A 19,420-nucleotide genomic window follows, 5' to 3' on the forward strand; every position below is an offset into this window, starting at 1 on the left:
TCACTAATGCTCAATTTAACAGGTCAGCTGTGCCATCCTGTTAGCAGGAGACATTACACAACACAAAAAGACAATAAGCCATAGTGTCTAGGACACAGGATAAGCAATATGATGAGAATGGTGATGTCACTGGCTAACCTGTGACCTCACATATTATACAAGACACCAGGCTGCTCTGTTTTCAGAGACCCCCAAGCAAGCGCCTCGCAGCCAGAATCATTCCAGACACGCCTTTGTTCGTCAGTCTGTATGAGAATGCTCATCATTCATTGCACCAGAACCTAAACTCCTTCCATTCAAGACCCAGAAGAACTGAGTTTTGTGAATGACACTGACAACTCAGTCACTTTCTCTTCAAGTCTGGAAGAAAGCCTGTCTGCATCTCATACTGCTTCATGTGGAATGAGACTCCTGTGACCCTGGTGACCAACCCAAACAAAAGAGGATTCTGAGAGTCAGGAGAGGCTTCCTCCAGAATACCTCATTCATAATTTAACTGTTAACAGCCATGTAACTGGAGTGGCTGCAGGAAAAATTAACTGTATAGTTCTCCATTACGCTGAAAGCACTTCAATTGTGTTTGCTTTCTACTTAAGCAACAGGGCTTCACTTTATTTCAAGAGTTAGTCCCTTTGGGGAAAAAAAAGGTATGAAGCTCAACTAATAAATAGAATTAATTTAACTTCATTTTTAATCACTCAAGAAAGGCTGACTGTGATTACTATAGTCTTTCACAATATCCTAGGCAATTAATTTTCACATATTCAATCACAATATAGTCTATAACATAGAAAGGAAATATTTATGCACTTGTTGCTTCACTACAAGTTTTGTGTATGGATATTTCTGATTCAGGGGGTTAACAGAAAAATAGCATTCCTTCTGACCATGTACACTGACCCATATTCTGTAAACACTCCGAAAGTATAAAGGGAAAACTAACACAGAAAATATAATGGAGTCCTAAGATTCACCCAGGACCAAGAAACTTTGTTCAAGCTGTGTCCTAGATCATGTTGTGTTTCACAAAAAAAGCAGATGATATGGCTCAACCAGAAGCACTTAATATTATCTATTAGCTCTTTGAACTATGGCTGTGTTTTCTTCAGATTTTCCACAAAATAAATTTAGAAGTAATGCACTAAGTATTGACTGCATTACAGCTGATGACTGCACAAACAAACTTAACTGAAGTGTTACCTCCATCAAACAACACTGTTCATTCCACATGTGAACTCAAAAGAGGGTGATGTGAAAATGTCTATGATACAACACCGCTAATACAGACATCCTTAAGGTGAGGACAGAAGTTTTTGCTTCCTTTCATCTCATCTGATCATCAAGTTCATTCATATGATCAGAAACGGTACAGAGTATCCTTCAGCAGTCTGGAAGCTTCAACCGAAAAGCAGGAAGACGTTCACAAGGTAACTTTGCAGCTTCATCACTGCCATCATCTGAGTGGCCATTATGGATTTTTAAGTGTATTGCAGATTACCCTCTACCTGGCTGACATTCTTCATCACACTCAGATACAACAGACTGTCAATCACAGCGACTCCCAGAGAAGGGTGGTGACACAACTTTTCCAGTATGTCCACATACCTTTTGTGTTTCAGAAGCATCTTGGCAACAAGAAGCACACGCTGACAGAGATGCTTTGTGATCAAACACTGACTTAGCACTGAAAAAATCTGTATGGCAAGATCAAAACCACAGAAAAATTTTAAATGTATGGCAGAAAAAGTTTCCTTCCCCCATGTATTCCCAAACCAAAAACAAACAACAACAACAAAAAACCACCCCCCAAAAAAAACCAAACAAAAAAAAAAAAAAAAAAAAAAAAAAAAAAAAAAAAAAAAAAAAAAAAAAAAATTCCCAAAACAAAATTCATTGTGCCACTGGAAACCAGAAACTAATTACTAATTACTCCTTATCCAAGTCTTAATTCTTTCTTCTGCTGCACCTTTATATCAGAGCTTTTCCACTGAAGATGTTAAAATCTCACTTGAGAAAAGCACTGATTCAAGGATTAATTTTGTTTGTGGAAAGTGAAGTTTTAAGCCATTGTACAGACTTAAAAAATACTCTTTTCCCTTTCTCAATTTGCTGCCTAGAGAGGTTGACAATAAATATTCCTTTTAATACATGGAAGAACAGATATAGGAACATAAGGCAGGTACATTGCTGTGTAAAATGCAGGTACACTGCTGTGCAAAATATCCTAGCTGCAACACATTCAAGTCAAAACTTTCAGTTTGACAACTCCTTCATGGAAAACTATTTACTCAAAGTAGCAGCATCATTTGTGTCCTCTTTCCCTGAAGAGAGGCAAGAGTGACTACAGACCTAACAAAGTGCAGCAGGCTGAAAAAATTAACTTTTTCATTTTAATGAAATATCATCATTTGAAATTTCATTTCGAAATCAACACTTGTTAAAGGAAGCTTGGTAAATGGAAACTGAAGCAAGACTGCAGTAGGTCTTTAAGGAATCCCACAAAGCAGCTGATTGACACTGATATTCCTTCCAGCCCAGTCCCTTTAATGAAGTTTAAAGACATTAGAACACATTAAAACAAAACCAACAAAGGGTGTGTGGGCACTGGAAGAGGCTCCCCGGGGAAATGGTCACAGTTCCAAGCCTGACAGAGTTCAAGAAACATTTGGACAATGCTGTCAAGCACAGGGTGTGATTCTTGGGGGTGTCCTGTGCAGGGCCAGTATTTGGACTTGATGATCCTTGTGGGCTCCTTCCAAATCAGGACATTCTGTCATCTCTGAGAACTGAGATGTCAATTCATTTTTATTCCCACAGCAGTTGAAGGCAAAAAGTTAATGCACTGAAACAAACCCATCAAGGTTCTTTTAAAGAATCGTGATGCAAATTCTCAAGAATGTATAAAAATAGTAACAAAATCATTCTTCATGTGTGTTTAAGATAGAACTGAATCAATTTGGAAGCTATGTATCTTTACAGAAGAAACCCAAAAACCCACCCCAAAAAACAAACTATGTATTTCTCTTTAACGCCTCCTTGGCAAAGCAGACTCGGATGAAAGACATGCTCCAACAGACTGTGCACTGGTTTTTAGGATGCAGCACAGTGTTTGAAAACATTCGGCATTGCCAAAGCCTGCACAAGTGTTAAACAGTTCAGATTCTGCAAGGTAAGGCAATGTCCCAAATTTTAAGAAAGTGATCAGAAAACATATAAATAAAGTCCAGTTGTAGCTATTTATCTTTGGACCTTCATCCAGGAAAGTAGATGAAAGATGCTTGCAGTGTCCCAGGGGATAAGCTATATAGATAAATTAATACTTCTTCCCCATCTCTCATTTCTACACATCAGAGAGTGTGATACTGCTCTGCTTCCTCATTTGTATTTTAGTTCATATCTTACACAGAACAGAGACTACCCTATGCTAATAAAAATAAGCATCACATATTTTTCAGGACATCTATTTTAAAGTTCCCCTCTCTAGCATCCAGAAAAGAAATCTGCCATTGCTCCACCCTAGGAGACTGGAGGCACTAACTTCTTGCTATGAGGAAACACTGGGAGGAGAACCTGCACAATTCCAAATCCTCATCTATGACTCCTCACACAAAAAAGCAAAACATACACAACTGTTAACCATTCCCAACCTACACAGTCTGATTATAATGAAAAACTATCAGAATAACTCACATATGATTCAAACTAGGGATATAAAAGGGACAACTGAAACAGCCTTCTCACACAAGCTTAGAGACAAACCAGGACTTTGAGGACCAGCAAGAACAAAAGACAGCAGTCAAGAAGTCTACTTGAACAAAGAAAAGAAGCAAAAGTAACAAACAGTGACAGTAACAAACAGACACATGCAGAGCTGAGTCCTCCAAGCTCAGCCTGCGCTTCAGGCCTTCCTGGACCTGCTGCTTTGCTGAGGCAAAAAGAAATCCACCATCTCATCTGATGCTGTTTGCCCCATTCTTTTTGTAAGCTACTCCAATTTTAATTGGGCTCGAAGGCAAAGCATTCATGGAGGAGAAGGGAAAAGGCATGTGCACAATAATCTCATAAAACATTGGGAAAAGCAGAGTAGAACTGACAGTGGCAACTACCACTTCCTAGCGTCTTACTTAGCAAATCAATCGGAAATCAGCTCCAGCAATTAAGTGATAATGAATTATTGATGACACTCACTTTGGGGAACTGAGCACTTACCAGCATTTATGAAACTAAAGAAACTGAGTAAGTGCTATCCTCATTTTGCAGACAGCACAAAGCCAGGCAGACAGCAAACAATTCCACGACATTACCCTTGCCAAGGATCACTTATCTCTAGCATGTTATCTCAATTCTGTTTGTACATGGTCACACTTCACCTTGATTTTTAACAAATTCCTGCTTCAGAGAGGCACAGTGAATGCTCCAGGTACAGACTCCAATAATTTCAGTAACCACATCCTACTACCTTTTCAGAGGTGGAGAGAAAAAGGCTGCTCAAAGTAAAGGACAGCAATATTGGAACCAGGGAAAAACCACTTTAAAATGTGATCTACAACATATGTTCAGTGGCAGAATTTGCCCTTGAGAAAGCAAAGAAGGTATTCAAGCCCTACTATTTCAAGATACTTTAAGTCTGTGCTTAACATGTATTTAAGTCAGCCAACTTATTTTGCCAATGCAAATATATTCAACAAGAAACTCAGAAGAAAGCCAAGAATTCAGTCTTGGATTTAAAACACTCTTGCCAGCCACTCAAGGCTGTCAGTAATGCCATACAGGAACATTTCCTATCACTAACACATAAAAGTGATCTGGGAAAGAGAACTCACTCAACTTCTACCACACTTCACACCTGAGCTTTCCAACTGATGCCATTATCTATTTATACCATTAAAAACCAAACAGACAAAGGTGGATGTAAGCATTCACTGCACATTATCTATCCTGACCCTTCACAATTTTTCATCAGACTTGGCAAGCAGACAGGCTATTGTCTACATGCACTTAAAGGTAAGTCTCTCACACTTGTACAGCTTTCACCCTCAACAGCAGCTGCCGGAGCTGAGGCAGACACAGATGCAGCTTTACAAATTAGCGGCCATATGTCATCCAACTGGTGTGAAACACCACGATGTCCCTCCAAACACCACAATGGTTACACACATGTGAGCATGCTGACTTGTAGTCAGCTCTCTGACAGAAATGCTAGTGGCATAAGCTTCAGAAGGAGGAAGATGAATGCCAGCACCTGCCATGTAGTCCAGCCTTGCAGACAGGATGCCTTTCAGGGAAGGGCAGCTTTCTGTATGGAATTTGAGATGACTGGAGATAGGGTTCAGCCCCACCACAGATGTCTTACATGATCATATTATTCTGCTTTCCTTGGCTTCAGTTTTCCTTATCTGTTAATGACTACTAATGCTCTCCTATCCCATGGGAATATTGCCAGCATCCATAATTTATGTTTCTATCCTGCTTGGATGGAGAAGATGGGTACCTGAAGACAAATACTGATCAGTTGTTTGCCAAATACATAAACTGTTTCTAAAGAAATATCATTAAAAATGCAAACTATTAATATTAAAGCCCACCTCTGTATCATATAATCATTAAGGAGGGAAAAGGCCTCAATAATCACTGAGTCCAAGCATTAACCCAGCACTGACAAGTTCACTTACTACACCATATCTCTAAGGACCACATCTACATGTTTTTTGAACACTTCCAGGGACTGTGATTCCTCCATTTGCTGGGCAATCTGTTCCAACGCCTGAACACCCTTTCAGTGAAGAACTTTTTCCTTATTCCCAATACAAACCTGCCCTGGCGCAACTTCAGGCCGTTTCCTCTTGTCCTATTGCTCATTACTCTGTCTACCTTACCTCACTACAATATTCTTTCAGGGTGTTGTAGAGAGCAGGAAGATTTCCCCACAAGCCTTCTTTTCTGCTGGTTAAACAACCCCAGCTCCTTCAGCTGTTCTTCACAAGACTTGTGCTCCAGACCCTTCACTAGCTCTGTTGTCCTACTCTGGACTCACTACCTCAATGTCTTTCTTGGCAGTGAAACACAGGATTCAAGGTGTGGCCTCACCTGTGCAGAGTACAGGGGACAATCATTGCTCTGGTCCTGCAGGGCACACTATTGCTGACTCAGGCCAGGACGACACTGGCCTTCTCACGTTCAGCTGCTATCAACCAGCACCCCCAGGTCCTTTTCCACAGGACATCTTTCCAGCCACCTTCCCCCAGGCCTACAGTATTGCATGGGGTTGTTGTGACGCAAGTGCCTCAGGACTCAGCACCTTGCCTTGCTGAGATTCACACAATTGGCTTTGTCCCATCGATCCAGCCTGCCCAGATCTCTCTGCAGAGCCTTCCTACCCTCCAGCAGACCAACACTCCCATCCAGCCTGGGGTTGTCTGCAAACTCCATTTATTCCTCAACAGTAAACAGGCATTTTTTTTATTTTTATAACCAAAAATCTTTGAGGTATGCAGGTATGCAGCTGATACACAGTTCCAGGATTCTGACTAAAATAGGTAGGAGGACCACCCTGTAACAGACAGGCAGAAAGGAGTTTGGGAAATTGCAGCTTCAACTACCAACTAGACTCAGTTCACATAGTCACTCGATGTTAGAGAGTTAACTCTAACATAGAGGTAAGTAATCCCCTAGACCGAAAAATCTAATCATTTTAGACACAGAAATTAACTGCCCCCTAATTTACACTTACAGGTCCAACAACAACACCTGGTATGGTTCGATTTCTATTCTCCTTTTGAACCTACCCTTTACTTCGTTTAATGCTGGGATGTGATTAGTAGGAAAAGGGAACAACTTGGGAAGCTTGTTTGAAAACAGATTATGAATCTGTACATTTCAAAGTATCCAAAAATCACTCCACCCTGGAAACATGCAATGACTAGCTCTTGGTATAGCTCCTTACACCTAGGGTTTAATTTTGACAGCTGAGCTCACTCAAACTGCTCTCTAACCAAAACATTTACTACAGCATTTCAGTAACACAGTTTTTTCCAACACAACAGGCCAACACAATCCTTCTAAACCAAAGCAAACAATGCTGAAACAGTAACTAAATCTGTGCCAAGTTAGTTTTCTTACAGGAATATGCAAAGTAGCTTGGAAGGCTTGTGTTTGCAAACACCCAACTTATTCCATCTTCAAGGACCAGACTGGCAAAGGTGCAAAGACCATTCTATTTCCTCAGTGTCACTGCTCCTTTGAAACTTCCCATATCAGACATGCTTGCTTTCCAAAATGGAGATAACCAGCTGATATTTTAGAAGTCTAAATCATGCACTCTTTACTGGGTTAAAAACTGGCTGGATAGCGAGGCCCAGTGGGGAATAAACATACATCCAGCTGGTGGCCAGTCACAAGTGATGTTCCCCAGAGCTCAGTGTTAGGGCTAATCCTGTTTAACACCTCTATCAATGACCTGAATGAGAGGACCAAGCGTCAGCCAGTTTGCGGACACTGCTAAACTGGGCAGGAGTGTTGATCTGCTGGACAGGCTGGATCAATGTCCCAAAGCCAGTTGTGTGAGGCTCAGCAAGGTGAGGTGATGTGTCCTGAGGGAGCTGGTGTTGTTTAGCCTGGAGAAAAGGAGGCTCAGGGGGACCTTATCACTCTCTGCAAATGCCTCAAAACAGGTTGTAGCCAGGTGGGTTTGGCTTATTCTCCCCGGCAACCAGCAACAGGACAAGAGGACACAGCCTCAAGCTGCATCAGGGGAGGTTCAGGTTGGACATTAGGAAGAATTTATTCACTAAAAGGGTGTACACTGGAATGGGATGCCCAGGGAGATGGTGGAGTCACCATCCCTGGAAGTATTCAAGAAGCAACTGGACATGACACTTAGCGCTACAATTTAGTTGACTTGGTGGTGTTCAGTCAACGGCTGGACTCAGTCTTGGAAGGCCTTCCCAACCTTGATGAGTCTATGATTGCATGTGGGCTTAATTTCAACAGGATCTAATGGGCCTTACAGAGGTCTCTTAGATACACGCCCAAAGGAACTTATGCTGATCGCTTCTTCCACTGGAAAGTTTGCTCACAATAGAGATCTGTCTAATTTTGCAACTACTGATGAGAAAAGACAGTACCAACACTGCAGGGAAAAATGAGCTAAACCATGGCTGAACAGTTTCCCCATGAGACTACTCACAAGGAGAAGTGGCAGTCAGCAGGTCAGCAACTCTGGATTCAACCTCACTAAGGACACGAATATTCTGCCAATGATAAGCATGGTTCTTGTGTTTCCAGATTTTATTTGACACAGCTAATTGGCCATTCAGCTCCAATGAGGGGGACATTTATCTACAGATAACACAAGGAAATTGGAAAGTAAGCAGCCTGAGGCTACCCTGAACACTGTTAACCAAATAGCAAGGCAGAGCTCAATTAAAACAATTCATCAGAAAACCTATATAGTCCATTGGCAGATTTTCAAGGATCCCATTAGAAATTTTAAGGATATTCAATCTGATTAGACACTGAAGTCTACCTCACATAGAAACCATTAATAAGTAAAGAGCCTTTAACTTTGAAAGCCCGAACATTATCAAAGCCACAGCAGGAAGAGACACTGGGCCTTTCCTGTGTAACTAACATGCACAATTTTGCATAAGAATGGCAAACGCTTTCTCTACTATATTGAAAAATATGAGACTGATGAAAAGGTACAGCTGTGCAAACCAATGTCATCAAGTACCCACCACTTTTGGGTAGACTCTGTTGATGTAACTGAGAGACAGACACTCCTACATGCTACCTCAAAAAAGCCTCCATGCAGGACCTCTGAATCTGGAGTATTCCATGAAATGTCTAATACTTTGGTTGTTGAAAAGGGCAGGCATTTCAATCACTTGAAATTGCAGTGCAAATAGGAAATTACACTGCAAAACATTTTGTCTCATTTTATGAAAACTTGAAGAAGAAAAATGGCTATTGTGCTCTTAACCTTAATGGACATATAATTCAAGTACAAAATAAGTTCACTGAAACTATTCTGGACTCTTTTTTTTTTTTTTTTTTAAAGAAAGGTTGTAATGAAAAACATTTCAAAAAACACGATGCTGTCACTAATTCCTGTAGGGAAAAAAATCTGACAACACTCTACTTCAAACTTGCGATTCAGAAACTCATATTACTCATTGAAGATATTCAGGGTACAACTGTATTGTTTAAAAATACTCTTAGCAACTCTACTATCGATGTCCTTTTTATCTTCCACGTACTCTGTTAATGTTCTAGACAGACTACTTTGATCTTTGGACAGAAGTACATTCTTGATTTGTATACTGCACATGGTAGCTCCATTTTCAGAGGAAATAAAAAGAATAGGTTCCTGAAATTTAAATACTGCTTGCAGATAACAGAGGGAAATCCTCCACCTGACTGCAAAAGGACAAATGCTTGTGTGGTTGGATTAAGAACGTGTAAGCTGAAAAATATCACAGGGATTCACTTCTCTCCTACCTTCACATTGCTGATATTCAAAGCCACTATATCCACAAGACTGAAAATGCCTAAAAAGAGTAGGCAGCTCTCATCTTTTAAGACAGGGCTACCAATCACTTCTTAGAGAACATAAATCAAAATTCCAACAGGACTCTATTCAATTAATGGCAAGTTTAACCTCTAGAACCCTGGTTACATAGTAAAATGAATGATCTGTTCATTTAAAAGTTCACAATGTTTTGGGTTGATTTTTTTTCACAATTCTACCTATAACTGCATTTATGCTTTCATTTCACTCACAACCGGGTACTGAAATTCAGCCATATGGATTGTTTTCCTTCCTCTCCACCTTCTTTTTACCTTTCAAAAAACTGCTGAAAGGAAAAAGAAGCCTTTTTTGAGTTTGAAAGACAGCAATCACCACAAACACTGTTGTTCTGCCTTAGCCAATTCTGAATTATGCCTACTTAGTTTAACGACTTGGTCCTTTAAAAGTGATTGAGCAGTAAGTTCTTCTATACTCCAGGATTTCACAAGTGCAGTCTGCTTTCTGCCAGACTGAGCAGATCTTGATCTCAGCATCTGTCCTGTGCCTTTCCAGTTACACAAACAAAGATTTTACATGATGCCAAGGCCTTGAGAAGACACATTTCTTACTGTTGATCAGACCACGGAAGATTTAGTTTGGCATCTTCAAGATCACCCATCCAAGATCACCATCAGAGCCCCAAACTCTTCTGGTGGACAGCCATTCTCCTCAAGACAAAATCCATGCACATCTGCTTCCAGATAATCATATATTCAGTTTAGGAATGTGCAGTTCCACCCAGCTTTTAAGACTTCATAGTTTTGAGCCCAGCCACAAGAGTAACTCGTGCCATTGGCAGGAGGCTGGCTAACAGGTTAGGACTTTTTTGGCCCTTGAAACTTATCGATTGCAGTGTGTTTCCTCTGGAGGTCACACATGCTGACTCTACCAATTCATGTGTTTATGAAGAACTGATGTGCTTTGGCAGGTGAAGCAGATCTACATATTTAATTCTCTAACTAGTCTATGACTGCACATATTTAACAATGCATTCACTAATGATTTAGCAATTTATAAATCACACCTTGCATTGTGTCAAGTAAATATCACCTGTCCTTCATAAATCATCCCTGAGAAATGGCTCATTTGCTTAAGATGCAAAATTCCCTTTTAAATTGTCCCAGAAACTGAGTAAGACCAAGTCCCAAGTAGTCTGCTCTTACTAAACTCCACCTCCCAAACTCAGCAGCAAAGTCCTACACAGCCTAAAGCTGAGCCTTAGCACACAGCATAGCTAAGGAATGGATAGGGAGGACAGGGAGAAGAAAAGCAAGCACAGTACTGGTGGCAGAGCGAAGCAGAGCACTTGCAATAGGTAGAGGCAATGGAAAAATGGCAATTCCTAACTGCAGGTTTGGCATAGATATAGTAAGTATATATAACAGCATCTTTCTTTTTAATTACAGAGGCATGATGAGGAAATCCATGGCTAGCTCTATACATCAATGGGTACAATTTGGTGAGGTCATGAGGCACAAAGGGAAAAAAGAGAAAAGGATACTGAGAGGAGGAAGGAAGTGACACAAATCATCTATGAAAAGAAGCATGTAAAGACTAAGTCATCAGCATGCAGCTTCTCAACAAGAGAACAAGGATGCAGGCAAAAAAAGAAAAAAAAAGGAGTTTGAATCTGACAAGAAAGGGATTCACAATATATGAATAAATAATGGCTATCTTTAGCTGCAGAATTTTAGCTAAGCTTATAAAAAGAGCAGCAGAAACATTTAATAGCCCTTAACGTAACTTTTTGCACTGGGAGACAGCAGCAGAATACCAGCCCTGAGACTGAATTAGCAGCCTCGAAACTCGAAAGCGCAAGCCCCAGTATTCCCTTCTGCAGCTGTGTGTGAGCAATGACTGCGTTCCCTGTCAAGCAGCCACTATTTGGCAGGTTTGACATGGTCCTGAGCCGCAGGTTACCTGTGCAGAGCACCCCAGACAAGCAACAGTACTTGAAGGTGTCAGCTCCTGCCCTGCCTTACAAAAGGGAGAGAAAGTGCACCTTGACAAATACATGGATTTTCATAAGTACATCAATTTGTGTGTCTCTATCGTGCTTCACATCTTTGTACACCTAACATTCCTGCGTTTGAGGAATCTTAACGCCTTTACGCTAACAACAAAAAGAAAAAAAAAAACCAGGAATACTTGACTAAAAATTATCATATCAAGAAAAATCTACTTACCTCACATCAAATCCATACCAGGCACGGCAGAACATCTCATAAAGGCAAAAACCACTGTTTTGAACTGCAAAAACATATGCCTGGTATTTGTGGCATATAGCTCTTGACTAAAACTAGGACAGCACTAACAGCATCAGAGAAAGATGGTAAGCGAGCTCGTGTCAAAAAAAAAAATTTAAACAAGGGGAGGGAATACAGTGAGGAAAGAATTGTATCTTGCCCAAAGTCATACCGCTGACCAGTAACACAACCTGGAGTAGATCCTGCAGCACTAAGACCATGAACAGCTTTGCCCAGAAGAATACAAGTCTTCAGCTGACACAGATACACACAATGCTGTTCTGTCTGGAGCTATAACCATCATCTGACTCATTAACAACTGAAGTGATAAATTCATCCAAAATACATAAAGCAAGAGAAATTACTCCAAGGAATGACAGAATCTGAACACAAACACTTGGTAGCCAGAATTCACATCTTAATTTTTAATGGAACCACAACCTACTTGCTGCAGTAACATTACTACATTTTGTCAAAACAGAGAAAGCCTCACAGGAAAACGTTACCTAAAATTGACCTTTTCATCCAACAAACCCAAGAGTTTCACAACAGACCAACATAGGATACCTCATGTGATGTAACAGGTTTCCGTCTAAAATTTTCAATAAGAGAATCCTGAACCAGGAATCTCCCCAATCACATTCCTTAGGAGCCACCTGGAATCTGCCTAAGCAGATGAAAGATAACAACACAACATCAGAGACCCAGAGCAAGGTGTGGCACTTAGGGACTTCTCCGTTAATTTAAAAGGAAAAAACTAATCAGAATCCCTACTGAAAAATAAAAATAGCATTAAAACATGAAAAAATGTATTTTTGCCCCTATTGAAACAAGCTATTTCATAACACAACAGCATACTTCAATCATATTCAACTTATGCACTTCCCAATCTTTAATAAATTAAGTCTCACAGGCTCCTTGAGAGACACCAAAGCCATTTTAAAATAGAAATCTTTTGGCTAAGAAGACATAGTATCAGGACCTCAGAGTTCATTAGCTCCCAATCCTAAATGATCCCAGATTTTAGCAGTTTCACAGCCACATCACCTTCCATTCATTACCTCAGCTCCCTGTTCACTCTGACATGTGACACAGCAACTTACTCAACCATTTACACATTGACAAAGAGCAGCTTTGCTTGGTATGTTTTAAGTGTGACAAGTTCACAGCTGTCCAGCCCATGGCTGGAAGAAGGCTTAAGAAACACTGAGGAAAAAGTTATCAGCAGCCACCTCACCCCCCCCTCCCCCCCCTCAGATTGCTTTCATTCTCATTTTGTTCTTCTGGGGCCTTTTGATTATCCACCCATATGATTCCCCAGTCCTCCAACACATTTCTCACGCTAACAGGAGCTACCTATTATTTCTCTCCAACTTCCAAAGAGTACGCATTTCTATAAGCTGCAGCTAAAATAAGTATGTGATTCCACAAGTTCCTTTGCAACCAAGAAGTGGGTAAGTGGGGATCTGCATAAGCAGCTGAGAACAAGAACAAGGAGAGATCAATGGCTCCATTTAGAAATCTCACTGCCTCAGCATTTCCATGTGCAAGTTAAAACACACCCACACACCAAGCCAGCTACTATTACACTATCTTCTCCCCTAAAAGGATTTTTCTGTCCTGATAGACAACACTGCATGCAAGGTGAGGTTGGCCTAAAATGCCTTTTAGTCCGACAGTTTCACTAGCACAAGAGGCTGCATGAAAGAAACTAAACATCTGATCAAATTACTGCAGCTTACAAGATTCTATGTGTCAAATAATCTGGACACACACAGAGTCCTCCCAAATGCAAAACCAAACTGATCACATAAATCAAAAGTTTCACTATCAGAGGTAACTAATTTAGACAAATGCTTTCTGTCATGGTGTTTTGTTTGCTTGTTAAGCTATTTGTTTAATTTTGGGGTTTTTGGTTTCTTAATATATATGAGCTCCTCTTCAAAAATTCTATAGCAGCCAGTCAATGTATGATAAACTGATTATCCTAATGGCTGACTATACAATTACCTCCAGCCATGATCTATTTACATTTCAAGCAAAGGGCAATCTGTCATTCTGTTGCACTTGAGAGCTACCTTAAAATACATAATTAAAACTGTTTTCACATGAAATATTCCATTCCGCATCTTAGATATAGCCCATTATGAGGTCCTGCCAGGGCAGAAGAGTTGTTTTAATACTTGAAAAGACAAAAATGCCAAAATCCAACTATTGAGACCCAAGATGTTTCTCCTTCCTCATCTTTGAAACCTGCCAGCTGATAATGAAGCTGTTTTCAAATCCAGACCCTGAAAATGCCAGTTGAAATAGCTGTCACAGAGTGCCTTGTATCAAAGCTAGAATATCCTCCAGCTCCAGTCTGCAGCAAGCAGGAGAACTGAACAGCGGACCAGGCTTTCTAGCAATTCATAAAACTCATCAGCTTCTACAACAGACAAGACACTGAAATGGAGAGCACTGCTACCATCACAGCAGATCTCACGCTACAGATTTTTCAGGCCTACTCCATTATTGCATTTCTGCTCACACAGACAGAGTAACCACAATAGAGGATATATGACAGACACTACTCTGGTAAAATGTACCAACTTGGAAAAATAAATTAAAATTTAAAAAACATAACACAAACAAAAACCAAAACAAATTCTTTCTCCAGGTGACAAATTAATTTTTAATTAGGCCTTCCCACTCTGCCCTGAAACACACAGATGCTTGAATCTCAAGCATCAATTCATCACTGCTACCTAACAAATCAACATATCCCTGTAACAGTTTACCAGATTTACAGCAAAAGGAGCCATTTTATTCCTCACCCAGTAGATAATCAGCATAAAAATGAAAGCAGGATGCAGGTTCTTATTTTCACAATAAAAATATTATAGTATCACCTGGAAACTTTTTCTCTAAAGAGGTATGGAGCTTGCTGGTCTCAGTATATCAGGCACTACAGACTGACTGCATGTCTGTAACAATTTATTTCATATTTGTATGAAAGGTGCATTTTTACTACCCATTCTCTTTTTAACAATCTCCACTTCCTATCACAACATGTGACTGCAACATTGCAGTCAGGCTTTCCCCCTCTCAACCTGGCAACTGCACTCTTTACAGCAATTATCCCAGGTGAGAAGGCATGGCTGGAAGCTCCTGGGCCCTGCAACTCCCCACATTCAGTGAGTAAGAGAAATCTGCTTAAATCTAGCCAAGGACACACCACCCCCAAATCATCCTCTGCTTATTTCAGTCCCTGCACAAAAAAATGTACTTGCAAGAGTAGAGTCTGACAACAGCCTCAAACATCAAATGTTGAACAACCAGAAACTGATTCAAAACAACTTGTGCGTGGGCACAGGCTCCTGTGAGAAATCCCACATTCTCCTCAGCACGGCTGGGGAGTTTTGCATTGGAGTGAGTACTCCTGGCTGCTCTCATTATGAGCACTGGCAGACTCACATCTACAGCAAATATCCACTGCTTGTTGTTTATTACTGTCCCAAGCTGGAAGTTTCTTTACTTACCAGCTACAGGAATCTTTTTCCATCTCTCTCACACTGATGTGCTACCCACACCGACAGCTGGCTTATGTACCAAGAAAGACAAACACTGGTTATGAAGCACTAGACTCAGCCTAAGAGTTAAGAGGACTGCCTGAAAAACACAGACCAGACCTACTGAATACACACTACAGACATGAGTCTTCAAGTAGAGAGTGCTTTTTTCTCTCGCTGTTTATCCAACAGTGGAGACCACTACTCAGCAGTGCTGATTACCCCTGCCATGCAGTACACAAGATTTTCAGCAAAGAAATTCTACGACTAGCAATACCTCTGAATGTCAGTATAAATGAAGACCCATGTAAGGAAGTAATGGCTATTTCCTTAACAACATGTGGAAGTTTTAAGTTAGCAGATATAACACAACATAGACTAATGTAGTAACATGACTCTTCAAACAGCTCCTACCCCTGCTTGATTTTAGGGATGTTCTGGTTTTTTTGCAAGATTTTGAGGTGAAGTTGCAAAATGTAATGAAAGCACACGTGTGGCCCTTCACGTTTATGCTGTCTGTGGAATGGGTCCTGATTCTAACAATCTCACACCAAAAGAGTGGAGGGAATAAGACACAGAAGCCTCCCCTTAACACAAGCAAGATGAGTATATTTTAAGAGGCATAATATCTACATTATATATTTGACTAATGTATCAGAAAGGCCCTTTTATTGAACTGTGACACCTGGGGATGATACTTAGAAATCCCAACTGTGCATTGCATTTTGATTCTCCAGCCAGTTGAAGACTAACAGTTTAAAACCTTCTTCAGTTAAAACAGAATGGTCTATAATTGTCAGAAAAAAGTGTCCCTTTTTCGCTCACTTTATAAAAGCAGTTAATTTACCTGAATGTTTGTGATTCCTGCCATCATTTCTCTTCTTAATGGATGACATACCGCTTGAAGAAAAAAAATACATAAATCTATGTTCAAAACATGTTCAGTAGATTTAAGTTTCTTTAAATAAAAAAAAAAATGTCTTGAATACACAGTACAGTGGCAGTCAGGATTACAGAACACATTTTTCTGTTAGGGATTGTTTACATTTTATTGGTTTTTCAGCTGTAATGTACTTGCAATTCTCTGAAACAATCCTTTCCAAAACTCACTGTAACTGTGTGTTGATCAGCTTGCATTACTTCATACAAGCAGCAGAAGATAAACATAGATGTCTGTTTTCTAACTAACAGACCTTCTTCTATATTAACTTAACCTGATAATGTTGTTACAGTCTGAGCTGGAAACAGAAATCCTTATAGGACCTAACCTACATCCAGGAACTCCTGGGCTGACACTGAGCCAAAGAAAAGTGCTGGAAACTGGGTCACACTATGACATGTACAGGGCAGCAGGAGGGGATCGGAGCTGAGCCTGACCTGCTTATACTGGCAAGAGCACGAGAGATGAAAGAAACTGGGTGCATGGTGTGTGAGCTGCCCAAGAGCTTGATGAGACTTGAAATGAGATGGGGACTAGAAGAGGAAAGGAAGGCAACCAGGCAGGTCCTGTGCAGGGAACAGAGGCTGAAACTTCAGATCCATAGTCTCTTTCTGATCAATTACCAGTTAGAAACCAACTGAAATTAACAAGCCTGGTGTAAGTTCAAACTCGAGTATCATAACAAAGTGAAACCTCTTCTATGCAGATAGGCTCTTTCAGGATGAAAAGCACTATTTGATACAACTACAATATTATGAATAAAGACAAAAATAAAGATCAACTTTACCTTACAAATATTCACTGCCAATGCAAGTCAACAGTTACTTCTGCACACTAGCAGAACTGTTTAGACAGGGACACTATATACTGTTTATCTTCTGCTAACTGAAATTTATCCCCAGCGTTTCAAGGTTTCCCATCTGTACCCAAAAAAGATTCAATAGGAAAAGAAGTATTTATATTTTATATCAGGAGTTACCAGAAGTAAAATTCAAAACAGAGTGAAGGCCAGGCAGAGACAAACTTATGCTCCCTGTGGGAAGCTTGCAGGGGTGCCAAAATATACAGAGGAAGCAACATCTAAAAAACAAATCCCTGAAGACCCCCTACTTTATTTTTCAAAAGAAAAACAGAACACATGAAAAAAGAAGCTTCAGAAATTTCTTTGAATCTGCCCCAAAGTAAGCCAGAGTCTCTGGTTAAGTAACTGCAAGAATGTTGTGCAAGAACCACAGCCAGCAGTCAAAAAGCTGAAGTACCAACTTCCACACAAGAAACAGGTCTTTGTCACTGCCCCCAAGCCAAGGTGGAGAAGGAACATGGGGTGTGGGTGGCTGGGAAACCTTCAGATGTAAAGATCAGTATCTTGTAGATGGGAACCCTCCATGTTAATCTAAGGGTGGTATTACAAGCAAATATATTCAACACATGGAAACATATAACTTGCTGTGAATAATTAGATGAAATTTTGGCAGTAGTAGAATGGAAATTAATAAGGAAGAAGGCAGCACAATCCAGGTAAACAAACCTGAGCTTCATCTGAAGCCTCCCAAAAATGGAAAGGTGGAAATAGTTTTGCAAAGACACCTAAACATCCAAAGACTTATGAATATCACAGTCAAAGTTCGCAGTTGTCTAATTTCAAAACAGTTCTAGTGCTGTAACTCATCTCCTTCCTATCCATCTACACCAAACTCAAACTTTTACCACAGAAGTTGCGAAACTTACGAGTTCTTCATGACAACAAATACTCTTAAAAGACAAGAAAAGAAAATAATTTGAGCTTGATAATCTGAGTTTTACACACTGTGTGTCATCACTTCATCGCCAAGGCGTGATTCGGAAACAGACACAGCAGCATGCAGCCAGGCTACTTACACTGCCTGGAAAAGAGCCCGCTAAGATCATGTTGCAGAAATAATTCACACCTGCAGCAAAGCTGCACAAAACATCATCAACTCGCCAATTTTGACGGGTATATGCCTACCGTGGCGAAAGAGTTTTTATATAGACGAATACGAACAAGAAGTATGAAATCCCCTTTCGGCACCCCAAGTAAAGGCAGGCAGGACCCGAGCGCTTCTCTCGGCCGTACCCCGCCGCGGGCCCACCGCCGCAGGGTCGCCCGCACCCGCCACGGCCTCCCTCGCCCCGAGGCGGCCTCGCAAAGGAGAAGTGGGCCCGCCCCGGGATGTACCGGCGGAGCCGCGGCTCCTTCGGCCCGGCGGCGACTTCGACGCCCGGTTCGGCCCACGGGCGCCCGACCCCAAAGCCGGCCCGACTCCGCCGCCCGCTCCATGCGCCTCACTCCAAGCCAGCCCCGCTCAGCCCCGCTGGGGCCGGGACCACCCCGAGCACGCCCGGAGGGGCGGAGGGGCACACGCCGCACCCCCGCCGTGGGCATCCCGGTCCGGCCCGCCCGGGGAGGGGAGCGCAGAGAGAGCAGCCCGGGGAGGGGCGGCCGGCGGCGCCCCCGGCCCGCCACGAGCCGCCCAGGGAGGCGGGGGGGGGGGGGAGGCCCCGGCGCCCTCCCCCGCCGAGCGGAGCCGCCCCCTCGCTCCCGGGCAGCGCCCCGGGGCACCGCCCCCGCCCGCACTCACCCGCCGAGCCCAGCAGCAGCCACAGCAGCCACATGGCCCCGCGCCGGCCGCCCCGCAAACTTCGGGGCTGCTCCGCCAGTCCGGCCCGACGGAGCCTGCGGCGGGGAGCGGCGGTGCGGGGGCCGGCCCGGGGGAGGGCCCGGGGGTGGCGCCGCCGCCGCCCCGCCCCGCTGGGCGGTCGTGCCCACCCGCGGCTGCCGCCGCCCCGGCCCGCGCGGCTGAGGGGCTGCCTCGTCTTCCTCACCTCTGCTACCCATTAGACACCTCCGGCCAGTTTTGACGGCCGGGTTGCGGTGGCATTAGCGTGTCTTACAACAAGCTCTCCGCTTGCCGTGCAGCGGCGGACAGGAACTCTTTAGGAACAGCTGGAAGAGTTTGGGTCCGAGCTGCACCCCTGCGGACATGCAGGGGCATACATTCAACACCTTCTGCAACGACAGTGGGGGATATCGCTTTCAAAAAGCTTCCCCTTATATCTTCTGATGCATGCTCCTCTAAACTTCATTCCCGAACTA

At 42.2% G+C, this 19,420-nt stretch overlaps 1 protein-coding gene across 3 annotated transcripts in view; it reads right to left on the reverse strand.

Moving 5' to 3' along the window:
• Positions 1–19,012, reverse strand: part of LDLRAD3 (low density lipoprotein receptor class A domain containing 3) — a 104,041-nt gene extending 85,029 nt beyond the window's left edge. For 2 of the 3 annotated variants that reach the window (XM_041421206.1, XM_041421205.1), the window contains exon 1: positions 18,906–19,012. In XM_041421206.1, the coding sequence (XP_041277140.1) occupies positions 18,906–18,939 (34 nt within the window). In that variant the 5' untranslated portion in view covers positions 18,940–19,012. The remainder of the gene's footprint in view (positions 1–18,905) is intronic. The other variant, XM_041421207.1, reaches the window with a different exon arrangement.
• Positions 19,013–19,420: the final 408 nt, after the last annotated feature.

The sequence above is a fragment of the Onychostruthus taczanowskii genome, unplaced genomic scaffold (genome assembly GCF_017590055.1).
Source record: "Onychostruthus taczanowskii isolate IOZ18803 unplaced genomic scaffold, ASM1759005v1 scaffold69, whole genome shotgun sequence".
Classification (NCBI taxonomy): domain Eukaryota; kingdom Metazoa; phylum Chordata; class Aves; order Passeriformes; family Passeridae; genus Onychostruthus; species Onychostruthus taczanowskii.